Here is a 16849-nt window from a genome sequence, read left to right on the forward strand (position 1 = left end):
AAGATTATGATAGAAGTGGAAGAGTAGCTTTAAATACTTTTGTTCCTAGGTATGTAATTTTAAGCGTAACTGAAGCAGATCTTAGAGTTGTTCTACCAGTAGAAGGGTAATACTCCCCATCACTACAGCTCTCCCTCTCTCCATAAGTGTCTACCATTATTTCTTTTTATCTCATTCTGGAGCTCTATTTATACCAAGACAGATTAGAATCCTTTAAAGTCACTTATTTTACAGATTTTAAACAACAGAATGAACTGGATTTTATTTTATTCGTACCTCCTCTTTAATTATACAGCTGCACTTGCATTTAAGGTGCCGTTCCACAGAAACAACTTCCTTACGTTGCTGCTGTAGAAGGTCTCCACCTCTGTATTCTGTAATGTAGACCTGCAATGATAGGATATTTATATAGATTTTTGTTTGTCACTAATTACATGTTTGCTGTAAAAACACACAGTTTGTGGGGCAACAGCTGTACATCAGAATCAGCGTATAACAGTTTATTTAAGAAAACAACTAAAAATTACGGTATTCTGTCTGCTGCTGTGGAGTTCAAACGATACTGTCTTTCAGGATTGGTGTTTACTTACTTGCTGACTTCAGGTATGACCTTTCTTGTTTTGCTTAAGCTAGGCAACAAGTAAGGCACAGTCCAAGTGACCATTGCTGTAGATTGCATCCCATCTATTTTTATAAATGTATTTATTCCACATGTGTTGTACTATTACTACTACTGTTGTGTACAGATAAGTTAGAATCTGAAGAAACCTTGACCCTTTTTTTTTTTTTTTATATGCTTTGGGGAAGTTTGACCCACGTCAATTTCTTTTGGTATTATTCAAAATGAGGTGGGTGGGCATTACAGACCTGTGATCATCTGATTTGTAATCGTTAACAAATACTCTAGGTAGGTGGTATATTAAGCAAGTTCCATTTCATTGCCCTCCAGCAGCCTATAGTTATTTTTGAAGTTTTCATTAAAAGTCCTCATTTACACTAATTTTATCTGTTAAAAAGGCAGGCCATTTCACTGGACAACTAAATGTACAAAATTTTACAGCCTGGGCTATGTATTTTCCTTTTCTGCAGCAACATTTAATGGAGGAGTGTAAATTTTACTTGTTTATGTATGTAATATCTAACACCTTTGTTAGATATTTTTGGTTTTATTTATTCACCATTATCTCACTACGGAAATTATTCAGTTACCGTAACCAGATGTAACTTTTTTTTGTATATATACCTGAAAATTTACTATTTCACTGTCCGTTGGTTGACAGCTGAGTAAGCTGTGTCCGCAACACCCTCCACATCTTTCGATCCGTGTGCATGATGGGTAAGCCACCTCAAGTGGATTGTCATTCGGATATAGTCGCACTGTCTGGAGCTCGGGTTTGCAGACTGCTAGTTTAGCATGCTGGATTGCCTCTGTAAAAGGAAAATCAGTTTCTTAGCCTGAATTAAATAAAAAAAACATGACTTGTATGATCTCTAATACTATAGTGATAAAACATTATTAATCACTTATGATATTCTGACTACCCACATTCGTGTGATTTTTGTTAAGCAGTCAATATTAATACTTGTATAGATAACTGTTGCTTCATTGTTTATTATTAATACATAATTCTAGTAAAATTTGAAAAATGAAAATAACTTACTTCGTTCATCAGTTTCACCAAATCGACCTGAAACCAAAGAAACATATTTATTTACATGACTCTTTGTTACAGATTTCTTCAAAAAAAATAAAATGGAGCTAACTAAGACGTTTCCTGATCAAGACAAGTTGACTGCAGAACAGTGTGCAAATATTTATTGTGATCTTGTCGATCATCACCGTGAGCATCTGGTGCGCCATCTATCAGATGATGTGGTATTGGACTGGTTTGGAAGAACCATTGCAGGAAAGGAAATGCTGCTGAATTTCTTTCAACAAGAGACTCATATGGAACACAAACTGGTATCAGTTGAACCAGCAGGTTATGTTAAAATTCAGAGAAGGCCAGCAATTCGAAAGCTGAGAAAACAATGTGTACCCGATCTTAAAGAAACAATATTCACAGATGAATGCTCTAAAGTAGAAGATAAGTTTCCAGAAAGTGAGCCTAAGCTTCCGTTTTACCATACAGGTAAGAAATTCCCCAGGATACCTGTACAGGTATGCAAAGAAACATACAGATCTGCTTTGCCTCTTAGTAGGTATGAAAGAGGACAAGGAGATGAAGAGAACTATTTTCTTGAAGCTAGTGGTACAATAGAATTTGCTATTACAAAACAGTCACCTACATCACCAAAAAATCTTAAGCTAATTGCTGACTCGTCCAAGTGGGAGCGGAACTTTAAATTGCATCTTTCTTGCATACTCCCAAAAAACGAAGGTCTTGATCCTGTCAGAAACTTGGAAATTTTTCAAATAATTTATAGCAGCACAAGTCGTTGCAGGAAGAATCTCTTTCAGGCATTTAGCCAAGCATAAAAATGCATGGGACAGAAAGATTTCAGTACTGTGATAACTTTGTAAAATAGACTCCATAATTTGCTGGTTGTCCATTATGTAGCTGTTTGAACCATGATGCTGTATATTATTTGTTCTGTTTTCAATGTGGGGAAATACTGAGAGAATCCTTTTTAGTTATTGGAGGAAGAAAGATACTCCGTATTGGTACTGATATGTTCTACACTAATTTCACACCCTTTTGTATTTATGTACAGTTGAAGGTGCAGTTTAATGGCTCTTTCATATGTGTGGTTACCATTTACTTGGTATGAGAATTTAATTGCTACAGTACATGTAGTAGTAAATGTAACTTCAAAAAAATGTGGTGCTACTGTAAGGAAAAAAAATTGCTCATCACCAGAGATTGAAGATGTTTCAGTTCACATAATGTACTTTTGACAGTTTGTTCAGTGGAAAAGCAAGTATTAATTCAAAAGGTGGAATGAACTAGTGTTTTTCAGTTCATCTCTTGCAATCATGTGTCACTTCTGTTTTCCATGATTACATGATAGACATTTGACATTACTTCTGTGATTATGTATTATATATATATTTTTTTTACTCTGTTAGCAGAATATATATTCTTTTTTATGTGAGCAGTGGTATTGCATTAGTATTTGTTAGACGTGTAAGTACTGAAGGTTTAAAGTACAAATAATTTTTAGATAATTTATACATATATGTATTATTTCTTTTCAAGTGACAGAAGCATTGTAGTTTGGCTTATGAAGTCACATGTCTTATTTTTTGACATAACGGCAGTATAAGTACTTTTAAGTTAATTTTTGTTCCTGTAAATTTAAGCCATGTTACTTTCTGTTCTTTTATATGTAAGCCATTTAAAAATTTTATGCAAATGGAATCTCATGTTAATTAAAAGCAATATTTACAAAACAAGAAGTTCAATCCACCCAGTGCCTGTATTGTGTAAGTGGATGCTCAGGGAGGGAGAAAAAAGGTTCTTCACCCAATGCTTGAGATATAACACCTGACTGTCTCTTTAATATTCTCAAGTAATTGAGAGGGGTATAAGGCAAGGACAACAAATTAAATGTGATATCACTGATAATACGAAAAACCTACTTGAAGGTTACACAGGAGTAACTATTCAAGTCCAGTTTACAAGATCCTGAGAAAATTTAAACTTTATAATAAGAAATTTATAATCCCGAAAGTTGTTTACTTTGTGTGTTGTCATGGTGTAATAGCCGCTTACAATAAACAGTACACAGTAATACATAGAATTTGTAAAATAAAAATGAGCTAGCTCCAGTCATAAACAAATTTAAAAGCCTAGAAATCACTTTTTCTGAACATTACCACCACTATATCACTTTTATACTGGATACGCAGGATATATTCAATAAAGCAATCTTATCTTGACATGATGGTAGGTCTACTTCCAATAATACTGTATGACAGTGAAAAAGAACTAGAACAATAATGCAATACACAGATTTAATTTTGCATTGTAAAGTCCTTAAATCTCTGAAATTAATTTGAAGGCCTAGAAACCATAGTTAGGGTTTTGTTATAATGAGCCGGTTTTTTTTCTGAATTATTCAATTTTGTATGGCACATAAGTTGCTGTTTAATGGTGTACAACAGTAGTATTAATTAATACTGTAAATAGGCCAAAAAGTCTAGTTGAGTGTTACAGTGTCTGTAAACTTATGAAACATCAGTCATCATCATTGTGCTTTCACTGACATAAAACGAAATATTGTTAAGCTTCTCAAACATAAAATGCTTCAAAATTTGCAAGTCATCGTATTTGCTTTAGGAATGCCCAAGAAGCTGTAGGTCATATTTTGCAGCTAGGAACGTACTTCGATTCTTGCAGTTCAGGACCATCAGTGATCTTTTAGGTTTCACATGGACCAAAGTATGACTCTCCATTACGAGAAACTTTGGGGTAGTTCTCTCACTAACAGGACATTTCTATTTTTAATTTTCACTCACAAACTGTCCCCATTGCAGAAAAATTCTTTCTTGCATGGTTCTGGAAGTCTCCTTGCATTTCACATATTGTCTTTGTATTTACTAGGCTCATCCTTTTGACACATTCAAGATAAGAATGACTCTTCACTGGAAAAAGTTTACAAGAATATGGTCAAATCTTTCTTTAGCCTCCAACAAAGACATGAAACAAACTGAAGTTCTAGTTCTGTCTTTAGCAATAATTGCAGAATATACTGATATCTCATACATTGCTGGATATGACTTTAGTAGGTTAATGCCATAGCATAGAATAAACTTGATCTGGACCTTTCTTTGAAATGGTTTGATTATAGGTATCCTCTGTAGCAAGGCAATGTATATTAAATGAGTAAAATAACAGCTGCCATTGATATTAAACCTTATTTGTTGAGATATTGGGGAATTTTCTGATAATTGCTCATAATTGCAACTGTGTTTTTAATTTCTCTACACTTCAGTGTGCTTGATTTATATGCCACAGGACAATGGGAATTTTTTTTTGTTAACTTTGGGTGTTTTCATACTTCAGTTTTCAATTAATGTTTTGTAATTTTTACTGGTATGAACTGATATTTGAACCAAAAAAATTTATTGTAGCTGGCTGCTACAGAAATGAAACACAAATGAGAGAATAACACCAAAATAAAACAAGTTGCAAAGAAAATGTGCAATTTACAACAACAGTGTGCACGCAAGTGTCTGCCAACAGCAAGATGACACTTTCAGGATCACTCCGCTTAGAAATATTTCACATGCAAAAGACCACCAATGCCTTATTCAAAATTTAACTGGCATGTGTGTGTTAGATATATCTTAAAGGGTAGCACAGACTAAAAGATATTCCAATGTTTTACACGAAAGCTTGCCGTCTTTTGTAGCAATACTGTGTGTATATTACTTTAAACCATGAACATTCCTTATTTGTGTGTTCACACTTCATGTGTCCCATGCTCTGTGGTGAAATCATGTAACGTGAGCTATGACTGACTGATGAAAGTGGGTTGCAATCTTTATTTCAGTGTTTCGGAAGCTACTGTGCTGTATGTGGTAGAATTCTTATTTATACCTTTGTAATATGAAAATATGCACTGTACATGTTACCACCGAAGAAAGAAAAAAAAAACAACTTTTTTGCTGGATATTGTTTCCTAAAGTGGCAGGAAGCTTTCCTATTTTGAGGGAAAGTATATTGTCACTTAACATGGTAAGAATGTGCTGTCACCCAGGATAAAGTGTATTATTTTACATGGGAAAAATCTGAGAATTTTTCCCTACCCCTTGTAAACACCCTACAAAATTTGTTAGCCTCTCTCTTGCACTGTTCATTTTAAACAGATAGGCATTTCCTCCTAGTAATCAGATCCTTCAGAGAAATCTCAATGTGACTGCTAGCTATGTGTGAATCAACTTCAGCAACAGTGGCTTAGGTTTTATTGCAAATGCTGCAGGTGTCAGTTCTTTAGTAGGTGAAAGCTATGTTACATTTTGTCATAGAAATTAAATACTATGTCCACAGGATTTGGATTGTCCAGGAATTTAAGTACATCTGCTGTAACTTGTTGGCCTTTGAGTGATTTTACATGCTTCTGAGCTTTGGCTGTTTTTTCATCTAAAGGTTTGTGTGGTCTGTTACCGTGTTTACCCCTGGTCTCAAAGTGTGCTTTCTCTGTAGTGGCTGGGTAATGTTTCAAAGTGATGAGAGGTTGATTCGTAATGCTATGGATGGACAGAAGTGGTGCATGACAAACTGGTATTTGAATTGTCTTTCCATCTGTTATTAACGAAACTTTATAATTGTAGAAGTCCCAATTTTGTGTTTCATCACAGTTCTTTCTTCATCTCCTGTGCAGTATCAGTGTGTATATGCCCTTGGACAACTGGTAAACACCCAGGAATTTCAGAATTCTGAGAAGCTTTTATTGTTTTAGTTTTCAGTTAAAATTTAAGTTAGTAACACCAAAATTAAACTTTAGTTGCCAAGAAAAATGTGCCGTTTACAATAATAAAAAAAAAGCGCACACACAACTGTCTGCTTACAGCAAATATATCAAAGACTGTGCAATACTTTGTAACAATAAACTACGTACAATGCATCTTTCTTGTCATTTCTATGAGTGTGGTGTTACAACTGTTTACATTCTTAACAGGCTGCAGACAAACTGTTGCGAATGGTAATTTGAGAAGGGTTACTTTCAAAAGTAAATTTCCTTTTGTGCAAGATGAATTATATCATGTGTGATGAATTTCTTAAATCACAGCGCATTAAAAACTTACTGCTGAGGACCGGGCACATGAAAAATTTGGGGCCCAGGAGACCAGCCTTTTATGCCATTCTTTAAAATTTTACAGGTACATGTGTGTTTGATATACCTGAAAGGATAACACTCACTAGAGAGACAGTTTTTCAAATTTATTTTAGTTCTTTCATAGACTACAAATCATGCAATTTCACATGTAATTGGCTTTTCTGTGAAAGTCGAAGTGCTCCATAGAACATGTATTCAGCCAGTAACTCACGAAATGTTCGTTGCATAACAGTGAAATTATAAACCTGTGCTTCTCAAAAAAAAAATCTGTTGCTGCAATTCATGCTGTGCACTTATTATCACATACTCAGAAAAAAACAGCAAAATAAATTAAAAAATTTGGCAAACAATAGTAGATATGAAAGATTAGATTTTCTTGTAGCTATACTGTATGTATGTATGTATGTTAATTTAAACCATTAAATTTTTATGTTTGTGCTATTTAACAATGTATTGCTACTGGCTGACTACATCACACATCCTATGTCCTGAATATTTGCTGTTGAGTTTTACAGTTCCAAGGAAAAGTGCATTATCATTTAACACAAAACTGGGGGGGGGGGGGGAGATAATGCTCTTCAACTGGGGTATAGAGTACTTTTATCAATGTATTTACACCCAAGAAACAGTATTTTTAACCAGGATTTTTCCCCCCTTTTGTCCACATGTACACCCTGGATATAAGTGGTTAGACCAGATGTATATTTTGTCATAAGATGTTATTTCATTAAATTCTTTCTGTGCTAGTGCTCTTTGCAAAACATTTCAAGCATGGATACTTACAGCCCTAAGCAGTATTATGACTCACTTCAAATGCATTTTGAAACATCTGAAAGTCGTCAGTGAAACTTTCTGGTTTTGTGAATTGTTCAAAGTTATGCAGTAGAACTTTCATCGCGACTGCTGCTTGACATTATCCAACTATCTTAACATGCACCTACAGCACAAACAATAATTAGCAGCTGAATTTGTGGACTATCACCCTTCCAAAGAAGTAATGTGACATTGGAAGAATGAGCTAAGTACACAACAACTTTGCGACTGAAATACGTGGACATCAGTCATTCCTCTGAAGTTAAAATTCCGTCGTCTGGGAGTAGTTCATTTCTACTACAAGATGGCAGTGAAAGGTAAAATTTGATCAGGATGTACTTCGATCATGTTGAGAGTCTGGTACCAACAGAGGAAGTTGGACAGTCTACAGAGATAGTTATTTTCTGTGCTGTTGCTCAGTCTGATTACAGAAGTTATTCAGACTGCTTATACAGCCACTGCTGAATTCCTTGTCTGTACAGGCAGGTGTCTAAAATTTATTGTTTTTGCTTCCTTACAGCTGCAATAGCCTAAAAGTTGTGGAGTGTGCAAGTAAAATAATCTTAATTGACTTCCTTACACAGGCTGAGACTTCTGATTTTATGATTGTAAGCACATAACTCCTATAACTCCTTTGTCTCATTCTTCACCCCCACAACTTTACCATTTCCTAAAACAAATTGAAAACATAAATAAGCAAGCCACTGCACATACTGTCCATTATTTTCTCACCCTTATCTCTTGGCCACTTGAATGGAATGCCTCTCCCAGCATAATATGCATCACAAATATGATCCCTGGAACAAGTAATGGTTTCATTAAATCGTTTTAATAGAATGTTGGGTAGTTCTTTAGACAAGGCTTTGGCTGAGTTAGCTAAATGTTCTGTCCCTGACATCAAGTCAAAAAGATGTTAAGTCTGTAATCATAGTTTTTTTTCCCTCTCCTTTCTCTTAGGCACTCTCACACCATTCTTATTGCTTACTAGGTTGTGGCAAGGGAGCAAGTTTCAAAGTGAGCACAGAATTTTCATTTTAACTATACATGCTTGTTTTTTTCTTAAAAATCATGTCAAAACTACAGTTTTGTAAACTCACTGATGTGTTCAGAATGTTTCCCTGCTACCTCTATCTTCTATATCAGCTGCTTCTGCCTCGATAGTTTTAACAGTAATATACATTATCTCTCATTGCGTGAGAATCTTTATTCTTTTGCCGAGTTTCAGCTACTTCACTATTTTTTAATAATTTATTAAATCATTTGTACAGTTTTCCATCTCTGTGTTTCCCTTTTGGGGAGATGTCTAGTCAGACAAAAATCATTGTTGCTCAGTGGTATGAAGACACCTCAACAGAATAGACACATACGGAGAGCTGCGCCAACCAGTCTTTGGAAAGAGAAGATAAAGGCAGCATTGCTCTAAGAATAGTTTTATGCCAGAAGCTTTGTGTTCAGGAAATAGTTTGTCACTGGAAATGTACATCAGTAGTGATGGTGGTGTAGATTCCTGATTGTCATGTAGCTACTGTCCACACATCAAACATTATTTACCTGTTGCTGGTTTTGTGGTTTTAGGTTGGGTAGTCCATTGTCATTACCAGTTGCATTGCACCGACGTTGACCTGCAAGTCATAGCTCATGGAATCAGCAGCAGGACCCTCAACTAATACAAATACCTAGCTATAACAATCTGAGAGTATATAAACTTGAATAATGATTTAGGCTCATGACAAGTAAAGCAGGTAGCAGACTTCCGTTCATTGGTAGACTACTAAAAAACATGCAGCCACGCTACAAAGGAGGCTGTTTTGAATACACTTCTAACCATTCCTAGAATATTGCTGAAGTGTGTGGGACCCATATCAAATGAAAGGAACAGGAGATTCTCAGTGTAAACAAAGAAGAGCAGTACAAGTGGCCACACACTTGTTTGAGCTGTGGGTGGATGCTGATTTACCTCAAACGGCAAATTGTTGAAGATGCCAACTATCTCATAACAGATTACCTATAAAATTTCAAGAACCTGTTCATGGGAGGAGTCTAGGAATATGCTACCACCTCCCATTTAATAATGTTGGGGGGATGACACACAGACAAGATTAGTCTAAAAAATTGCTTCAAATGGCTCTGAGCACTATGGTACTCGACCTCAGATGTTATCAGTCCCCCATCACTTAGAACTACTTAAACCCAACTAACCTAAGTACATCACGCACATCCATGTCTGAGGCAGGGTTTGAACCTGTAACCGCAGCAGTCGCGTGGTTCCGGACTGAAGCACCTAGAACCGCTCTGTCACTGTGGCCGGCAAGATTGGTCTAATTGTCAAAGTGACATTAATACTTCTCTTTATGGTCCACACATTCACCTTGAAATTGCAGAATGAGATTATGAAGTAGTAAATGAGGAGGAGTGACCTATTTTAGTCACTCAAAGTTGAAAAGTGGAACAGTAAGAGGACGTACTGGAGGAAGAGACTTTCAGACACCTCTTGTCAGTTAAGTAACATGTGACCTATATACATGTATCTGTTCAGAAATTGCCCTTTTAGTATGTGTACAATCGTCTTTAGCGTTTTCAGGCATAGGAAATAGTCCTGGCAGTAAACAAGCTTCAGTTAAGGTTAGTATCTAGAAAAAATTGTGCATTGAAAGTGTTATGTACAAATGTTTTAAACATTGTGATTGAAATAATACTTGAAGCATACAGTAGTTCCTATACAAACTGATGCAAAAATTTGAAAGGAAATATAGTTTATAATGTTTACCGTCAATGCAATATGCTGGAATGGCGTACATACTGGTGGCCTGTTTTTTTTTTTTTTTTTTTTTTTTTTTTTTTTGTCAGGGGCAGTATCAAGTAAGTTCTCTTGTCTACTTATTTATGTAACACTGTGGAACAACTTTGAATGGAGGGAAATGTTACTACCTGATTCTAATTATTATTTAGACTATTGATTCTAAAGACATTTAGATGCAAATATCCATGAAGACTGCGTACTAGGACCTGATATTTGCTGTAAATGCAGGTGGGTAAGTTAATACGATTGGATCAAGTATGTGAGCCTGTTAAATGCACACCAACAAGGCTATAGGTACGAAATAAGGACAACAGAAGTTAGAAGAGGAAACAATATTATATATAATATAGCAGTGTTCAGCTGTAGTAAAATAAAAAAAAAATCATATAAAATTTGCCACTGAAAAGCGTTAATCACTTTAAATATTTTGTGTTTTACTCACTTGCAAGAAAGTCATCTTGTGAAACAGAGTTCCTGTCGACGAAATGCTCGAGGAAGTCTGTGATGTTTTCAATTTCGCTCAGTCTCATGATGATGTCTAATGGTATCTGTAATAAAAGAAGCCCAAAATTGGTGTGATATCCTTTTAATTTCAGACAGTATGAAGTAGGACCTGGGGGGGAGGGGGAGGGGGGGGGGGGAGACACAGAAATGATGCTATAAACAGGTAGCCTTCTATTACAGTGAAGTAGCAAGTTCATCATGTTTACTTATATCAGTCATGCAGGAGCAGATTTCTGTGTCAAACAATGGGATGAAGTGGTAAACTAAGTGTAACATGTCTTGATTCAATCATTTTTTATTTCGCAATGCTGTTTCAAGAGCACATGCAGAGTGTGTCAGTTCTCCACTTTAATGCAGTCTCTCAAGATGCCATTGCCTACAGGTGCAAAAATGCTTAAGGATTCTTTTCTCTAGTACAAGATCATACCTTCCTAGAACCATCTCCTCCATTAGTTGCCACCTGTTATTTGACCTGTGTTTTCTGCAGTTGGACACATGCAAGAGTTATACAACTTTATCGGTAAAACAATGCTCAGAGTTTGGGCTATTGATGTTATGTTAGGAATCACTTATGTGTCTGAAAGTGACCACTATAATATTTTATCCCTGCTACAAATGATTGCATGGGTTGGATGTGAGTTTTTGTACCAGGAATCCCCGCATTTCCTTTTTCTGTCACTGATCTTCAAGCCAAAACCAATCCATGTATCTAAATTATGACAAGATTAGTTGAATATCTTTAAGAATATATACTTTTTGAAAGAGCTAATTGAAGCATCAGCTTTCCACACATGTACCCTGCTGCAAGGATTCTAAACATGCACTGCTGAAGAGCTATTGACAGTAATATTTCAAAACAGGTACGATGCATCATAAACAACTCGTTAAGTTTCAAGACACTACAGAAATATTACATTACTAAATTTAGCAGGGCACCCATTGTATTGTTTTATTGGACATCAGTGTTTGATGGTTCAGTAACTTTAATGTGATACACACTTGCTCTTTCACAAAGCCAGTATTATATAGAGTGAGCTGCCTTCTGGAAATGAGGATTAATTTGATCTGAGCACTAGTTTTAAGGCTGAGATGTGCAGAAATATTGAAGCTTGGTCTTTGTTTCTCTGTAAAGCTGGTGCTGGTGCATTAAGGCTCTTTCACGAAGTTTGTAATTTAACATTTGTGTATTATCTTGAAACCGATAGGGTTTTTGAGAAGCAATGTAACTGTTTAGAAATTAAGTTCCTAAGGATTTTGGTGTACCCTAATATGCAAAGTTTAATTCTGGCAATAGCTGTCTTAACCTCACTGTCCTCAGGTTTTACGAATGCATGTTTAGAAGTCTGAGAGACAGTGCACATGTGGAAAGTTGATCTTTAATCAATTCTTGGGAATAATTGCATGTGGTGTAAAATATTTTTGAATGTTCCTGTCATAGTTGTTGTAACTGGTATTTAAAATGAGTGTTGGTGGTTAAGAGATTAATCACAGAGTTCACGAGTCCCTTTGTCAATGGGGTTCATATGGAGCAAGTGAGTGATGTCCGCCGCAAATCTGATCAGATTATGAAAGCATGTAAGAGTTAAAACTGCATTAAATTCACTATTGTTGACACAGCTGAGAAGTAATTTAAATAAAAGTCACAATACACAAGGGGTGTCAGGCTCATCTGTGACAAGAAAGACACCACCCATATATGACCTCATGCCAACCGGGTTAAGTGTGTAGATAGTGACAGAATGAAGAAAGCTTTCTAACTAGGAGAGACATAATAGTACAAGTGAGAAAGCTGAAAACTTAATGGACACTTTGTGGTCTCAACAATAAAACACAAGGTGAGAGATAATGTTTAGCAGAAGCCAGGGAGTGACCATTGAGCTTCTGCAAGTGATGGGACTGTCCCTCTCACAACTGTCTTGCCCCCGCTCTGTTAGTGGCACAGGGAATGTTCGGAGTAGTAAGTGGTTGGGGGGTCTAAATAATTCTGGGCCTTGTAATAATCTATTAATGATACAACCATTGATCAGGGCACCTCACAAGTGACACAGAAAACGTGTTGCACTCAAAATCGTAAAGATTATTTGACAAAATTATAAACAAAATATTGCTTTATGAGAGGACACAGGATATTTTGTAGCAAATGCGTTCTTGGTAAGAATTTTCTGCACACTGTAAATGTTGCCTCACATTAAAGTGATAAAACAGAATCAGTCAACAGACCTGTAACTGTAATAATAACTATACAATTGTGAATAACAGTGATACAAAAAAAGCTCTGGAATACTATTTCCAAAATAAAGCAGTGTGAACACTGATATCTCCAAAAGCATAATTTTGTGGTCCAAAGTAAATGTAGTAGCAGTAAATTTCAAGTAGTTCAGAGGAGAACTTTACTTGCTGGGATATGGGGGCAACAAAAAGGGTGTAATAGCTACAGTAATACTAGACCATAGACTAAATGTAAGGAATGCAACCACCTGGGGTTGTTTAACATTGTACACACTATGACCGAAGTGTATTTTAAGACAGCCAAACTTGAACTTGCAGCAGCTCTGCCCTTAAGCCAATCATACACAGAACAGCACTGGATGACACACTGAAGCAACATCACAGCCCATGTGCACAATTGATGTTCCTGTCAGACACCACTGGGATACCTTAGTGTGCTACCATGCAGGGATCCACACCATGGGTTGATTTCGTGTGTGCATAACCAGTCCAGCCTTGAAAGGAACCATGACGCTGGACACGGTCTGCCCATTCAGGGCATAAACCAGTCTCGGCATGTTGATAAGACATTGCCACTAGCTTAGGCCTGGCCACTGCACCACGTTGTCCCAATGCCAGACACTCAACTTGCAGCTCCATCTGTGCTGTCCAACCACCCTACCTGCTTCCTTCCTCACTTGCTCTCCACAACGACTGCCTTCCTCCAGCTGCTCTACAGGCAAACACCAGACTTCATGGACAGCCCCTGCTGTTTGCAAGAGGACTCCATGCTGCCATGTGATGTGGTATTGTGAAAGATGTGCACAATGTGCTGATGCTAACTGCCCAAGACCCAGCTGCTCTGTCTGGCTCATCTGCTGGTCAATCCAAGATTCATCCAGATTGTGTGCTGGTCAACTCCCACCAGCCCAGGCTGCCTTAGCTCGACCTGCAGTGAGCCGCAACACCACCTCCTGCATACTCTAGGCGACTGCAGTACCGCAAATCATTTGACACTCCTAGCAAGCAGGTGGTATGTCACACAGTAAGCATTAAAGAGAGGAGCAACAGCCACTATTCACTGAAGTGCTACCCATGACATGGAAAATAGGATGTAGCAGGAGAAGGGAATAACCACATGTAAAAGCAATTACAATAGGAAAGGAAGGATCATTGAGGCAGCTGGTAAATGTGGTAGGATTGAGGTCCCAGAGACCTAACATACTATTGGGAACATCCCAACCTAGCCATCCTGCTATGAAAGAAGTTTGTATCTTAGAATAGCAACCACATTTGAGAGAAACAGCTTGTTCAACTGCCCGAGTCATCAACTAATATTAGAGACAGTGACTCGAGAAGCCCATGTTTAGCATGTAGCGCCAGGAGGAGGGGCATTCCACCAGGGAACAACCTGCTGTTTAAGTCTTTGCATCCGCAATATGGCAGTGGCTTATTCCAGAAAATAAAATGGGTTAATCTGGATGGGTAGTGTGCTTGCATAGCCAAAGAGGGTAAGGTGATGAACACTTGCAGTACTCTGAATTAGAGTCCTCCTCCAGCTCAAATTTGACTTGCCATTGGATTTATATTAATCCCAGTTACAGCTAGTGTCAGAATTTCTCTTTTCTCATGTATATAGGGCTGCAGCATTATGAATGGTGTCAGTTCTTTCAGTCATGTTCAAAATAATACACCTCACACATTAAAAAACACTGACTGTTTCTTCTAAATGGCTAGAGATGCATATATTGCCCTACCCTTTGTTTTGGAGCTGTTAGTGTAAATGGCTAACACCTCTGAAGAACGGAGAGGAATACACACTTAGGGCCACTGAAATTAGATCCTTCAAACGATAGGTTGTAATTTGCAGTCTTTGTACTGGCAGAGGAAGGGGAGGTAAACATGAGGGGGCACATTGCAAGAGATTAGGCAGTGGTCCCAGCAGAATACCCCGGGGCCCATTCCAAATGTTAATCCCACCCAAGGGCAAGTGTCAGGGGTTCACTCCTCCATGTATGCAAAGTAAATTTGATAGATTGGATGATTATGGCGTTCTCAGAGCACGAGTTGCTACTATCTGAACTTGAGGTGTAAGATCCTCAATTTGAAAATGAAGCTGTCTATGATCTAGTCCAGAAGACATGAGTGGCTAATCAGACTCCAAAATGAACTGGGTGCAACAACTTTTAAGGTGGAAATGCCAGTAAGCTGTACACTTTGCTACCATAGGCTCTTTGGGATAAGGGTGTGGAGGAAAGTAGCAGGACTCACATCCAAGGAAGTGATCAGAAATTCATGTCTCTTGGCTGAAACCCATGGAAATGGGTGCAAGTGGAGACCTTTCAGATGGCATTCAACTGCAGCTATAGACTGGGAACTATAGCAAATGCAAATATCGCTGACAGTGGGGAGTTGACCAATGGTCTCATTGATGGCAATGAGGAAGAGTGTAACTCTCAGCACAGAGCTCTGGGATCAGAGTGATGCACCAACTCTAACCTGACTATGGAGCCATGAAAGCCCCTAAAGGACAGTAAGTAAAATGTAATGGCATCAAGCTGTGTGGTATTCCTTATAAAGATTAAAAAATGCAGTGAGGTGTTGACATTCAGAAAAATCCTGTTGGATTGTTGTTTCCAACGTAATTAGATGGCCTGTGAACCCTTCCCTTAGGCAGACCTATAAGGGGACAGAAGGCCCCATGATTTGAAAACCCAGCACTAAATTTGCAGATCAAGTTGATGAGGCAGTTTCGTTGGTAGTAGTTGATAGATATAGGGTTTTTGCCTGGCACAAGGATTGGGATGATAGTACTGTCTAGCCATTGTGAAGGAAAAACACATTCTAGCCAAATACAGTTGTAGCCCCTTAGTAGAGTCATTCCTTGCTTAACATTCTAATGTTGGATAATTTGATTATGAATTGAAAAAGGGTGATCTTAAAGGTTGTCAGGTAAGGAGGGGATGGAGACAGTCACAAATTGGATCATAGGAATCTATGTAAATACCACCTTCAAGGAAGAGAACTGACACAGTTGCCTTTGGTTTCCCAGAAGCCTGCAGAACTTGGCTCACACCTGGAATGAGGACGCAAATGTTCCCAAGAAGACGACAATGCTCCTAGCATTGGTTGTTAATGTAGGTGATAGTGAGCCTTAGCACAAAACCATTTAAGAAAGAAGAGCATGCTCTTGAACAGTGTTAGATTGTCAGTGTCTTTGGTCCATAATGATTCCGGTCTGTGGTGGATGATGTCTAGAAAGGGCAGTAGCTTGCATGGGTGATCTCATCGGAAACATCTCTCACAACCTCGATAATGCAATCTGACAGATAAGGAGTGAAGGTGACAGCAGAGCATACAACTGCCAATTGGTTCTTCAGAGAGTCCAACATACCAATTAGTTTTAGAGTGACAAGGAAGTAACGGGATCACTAGAAAGTGATCATCTTGAAGATCACTGTGTAGAGATTGTTGTAATTAAGCCATTACATTAGGGGAAGAGATGGTTGATAGCTGAAGAAGTGTCATGGGTAGCACTGATGTAGGAAGGAGTACAGTCATTGATAGATAGATAGATAGATAGATAGAGAGAGAGAGAGAGAGAGAGAGAGAGAGAGAGGGGGGGGGGGGGGGGGGGGAGAGGTAAGCTGGTCACTCAGAAGGCTCCTGTAGCCACCTGAAAGTAAGAGTGTGCCGAACCTGAAAGTAATATAATGAATGCTGGAGTCATTTGCATTC

General features: G+C 37.7%; 2 protein-coding genes across 5 annotated transcripts in view; one reads left to right on the plus strand and one right to left on the minus strand.

The window, feature by feature from the left end:
• The window catches only part of LOC126281166 (uncharacterized), a 39911-nt gene extending 32469 nt beyond the window's left edge, over positions 1–7442 (plus strand). For all 4 annotated transcript variants that reach the window (XM_049979840.1, XM_049979839.1, XM_049979842.1 and 1 more), the window contains one exon: positions 1734–7442. In XM_049979840.1, coding sequence (XP_049835797.1) covers positions 1754–2479 — 726 coding nt within the window. In that variant the 5' untranslated portion in view covers positions 1734–1753 and the 3' untranslated portion in view covers positions 2480–7442. The remainder of the gene's footprint in view (positions 1–1733) is intronic.
• The window catches only part of LOC126281165 (vascular endothelial growth factor A-like), a 100513-nt gene that overhangs the window by 3275 nt on the left and 80389 nt on the right, over positions 1–16849 (minus strand). The window contains exons 2-5 of the mRNA XM_049979838.1: positions 10842–10947; positions 1662–1688; positions 1244–1428; positions 277–387 (exon numbers count right to left, since the gene is read on the minus strand). Of these exons, the coding sequence (XP_049835795.1) occupies positions 277–387; positions 1244–1428; positions 1662–1688; positions 10842–10947 (429 nt within the window). The remainder of the gene's footprint in view (positions 1–276; positions 388–1243; positions 1429–1661; positions 1689–10841; positions 10948–16849) is intronic.

Source organism: Schistocerca gregaria, chromosome 7 (assembly GCF_023897955.1).
Source record: "Schistocerca gregaria isolate iqSchGreg1 chromosome 7, iqSchGreg1.2, whole genome shotgun sequence".
In the NCBI taxonomy this organism is placed as follows: Eukaryota; Metazoa; Arthropoda; class Insecta; order Orthoptera; family Acrididae; genus Schistocerca; species Schistocerca gregaria.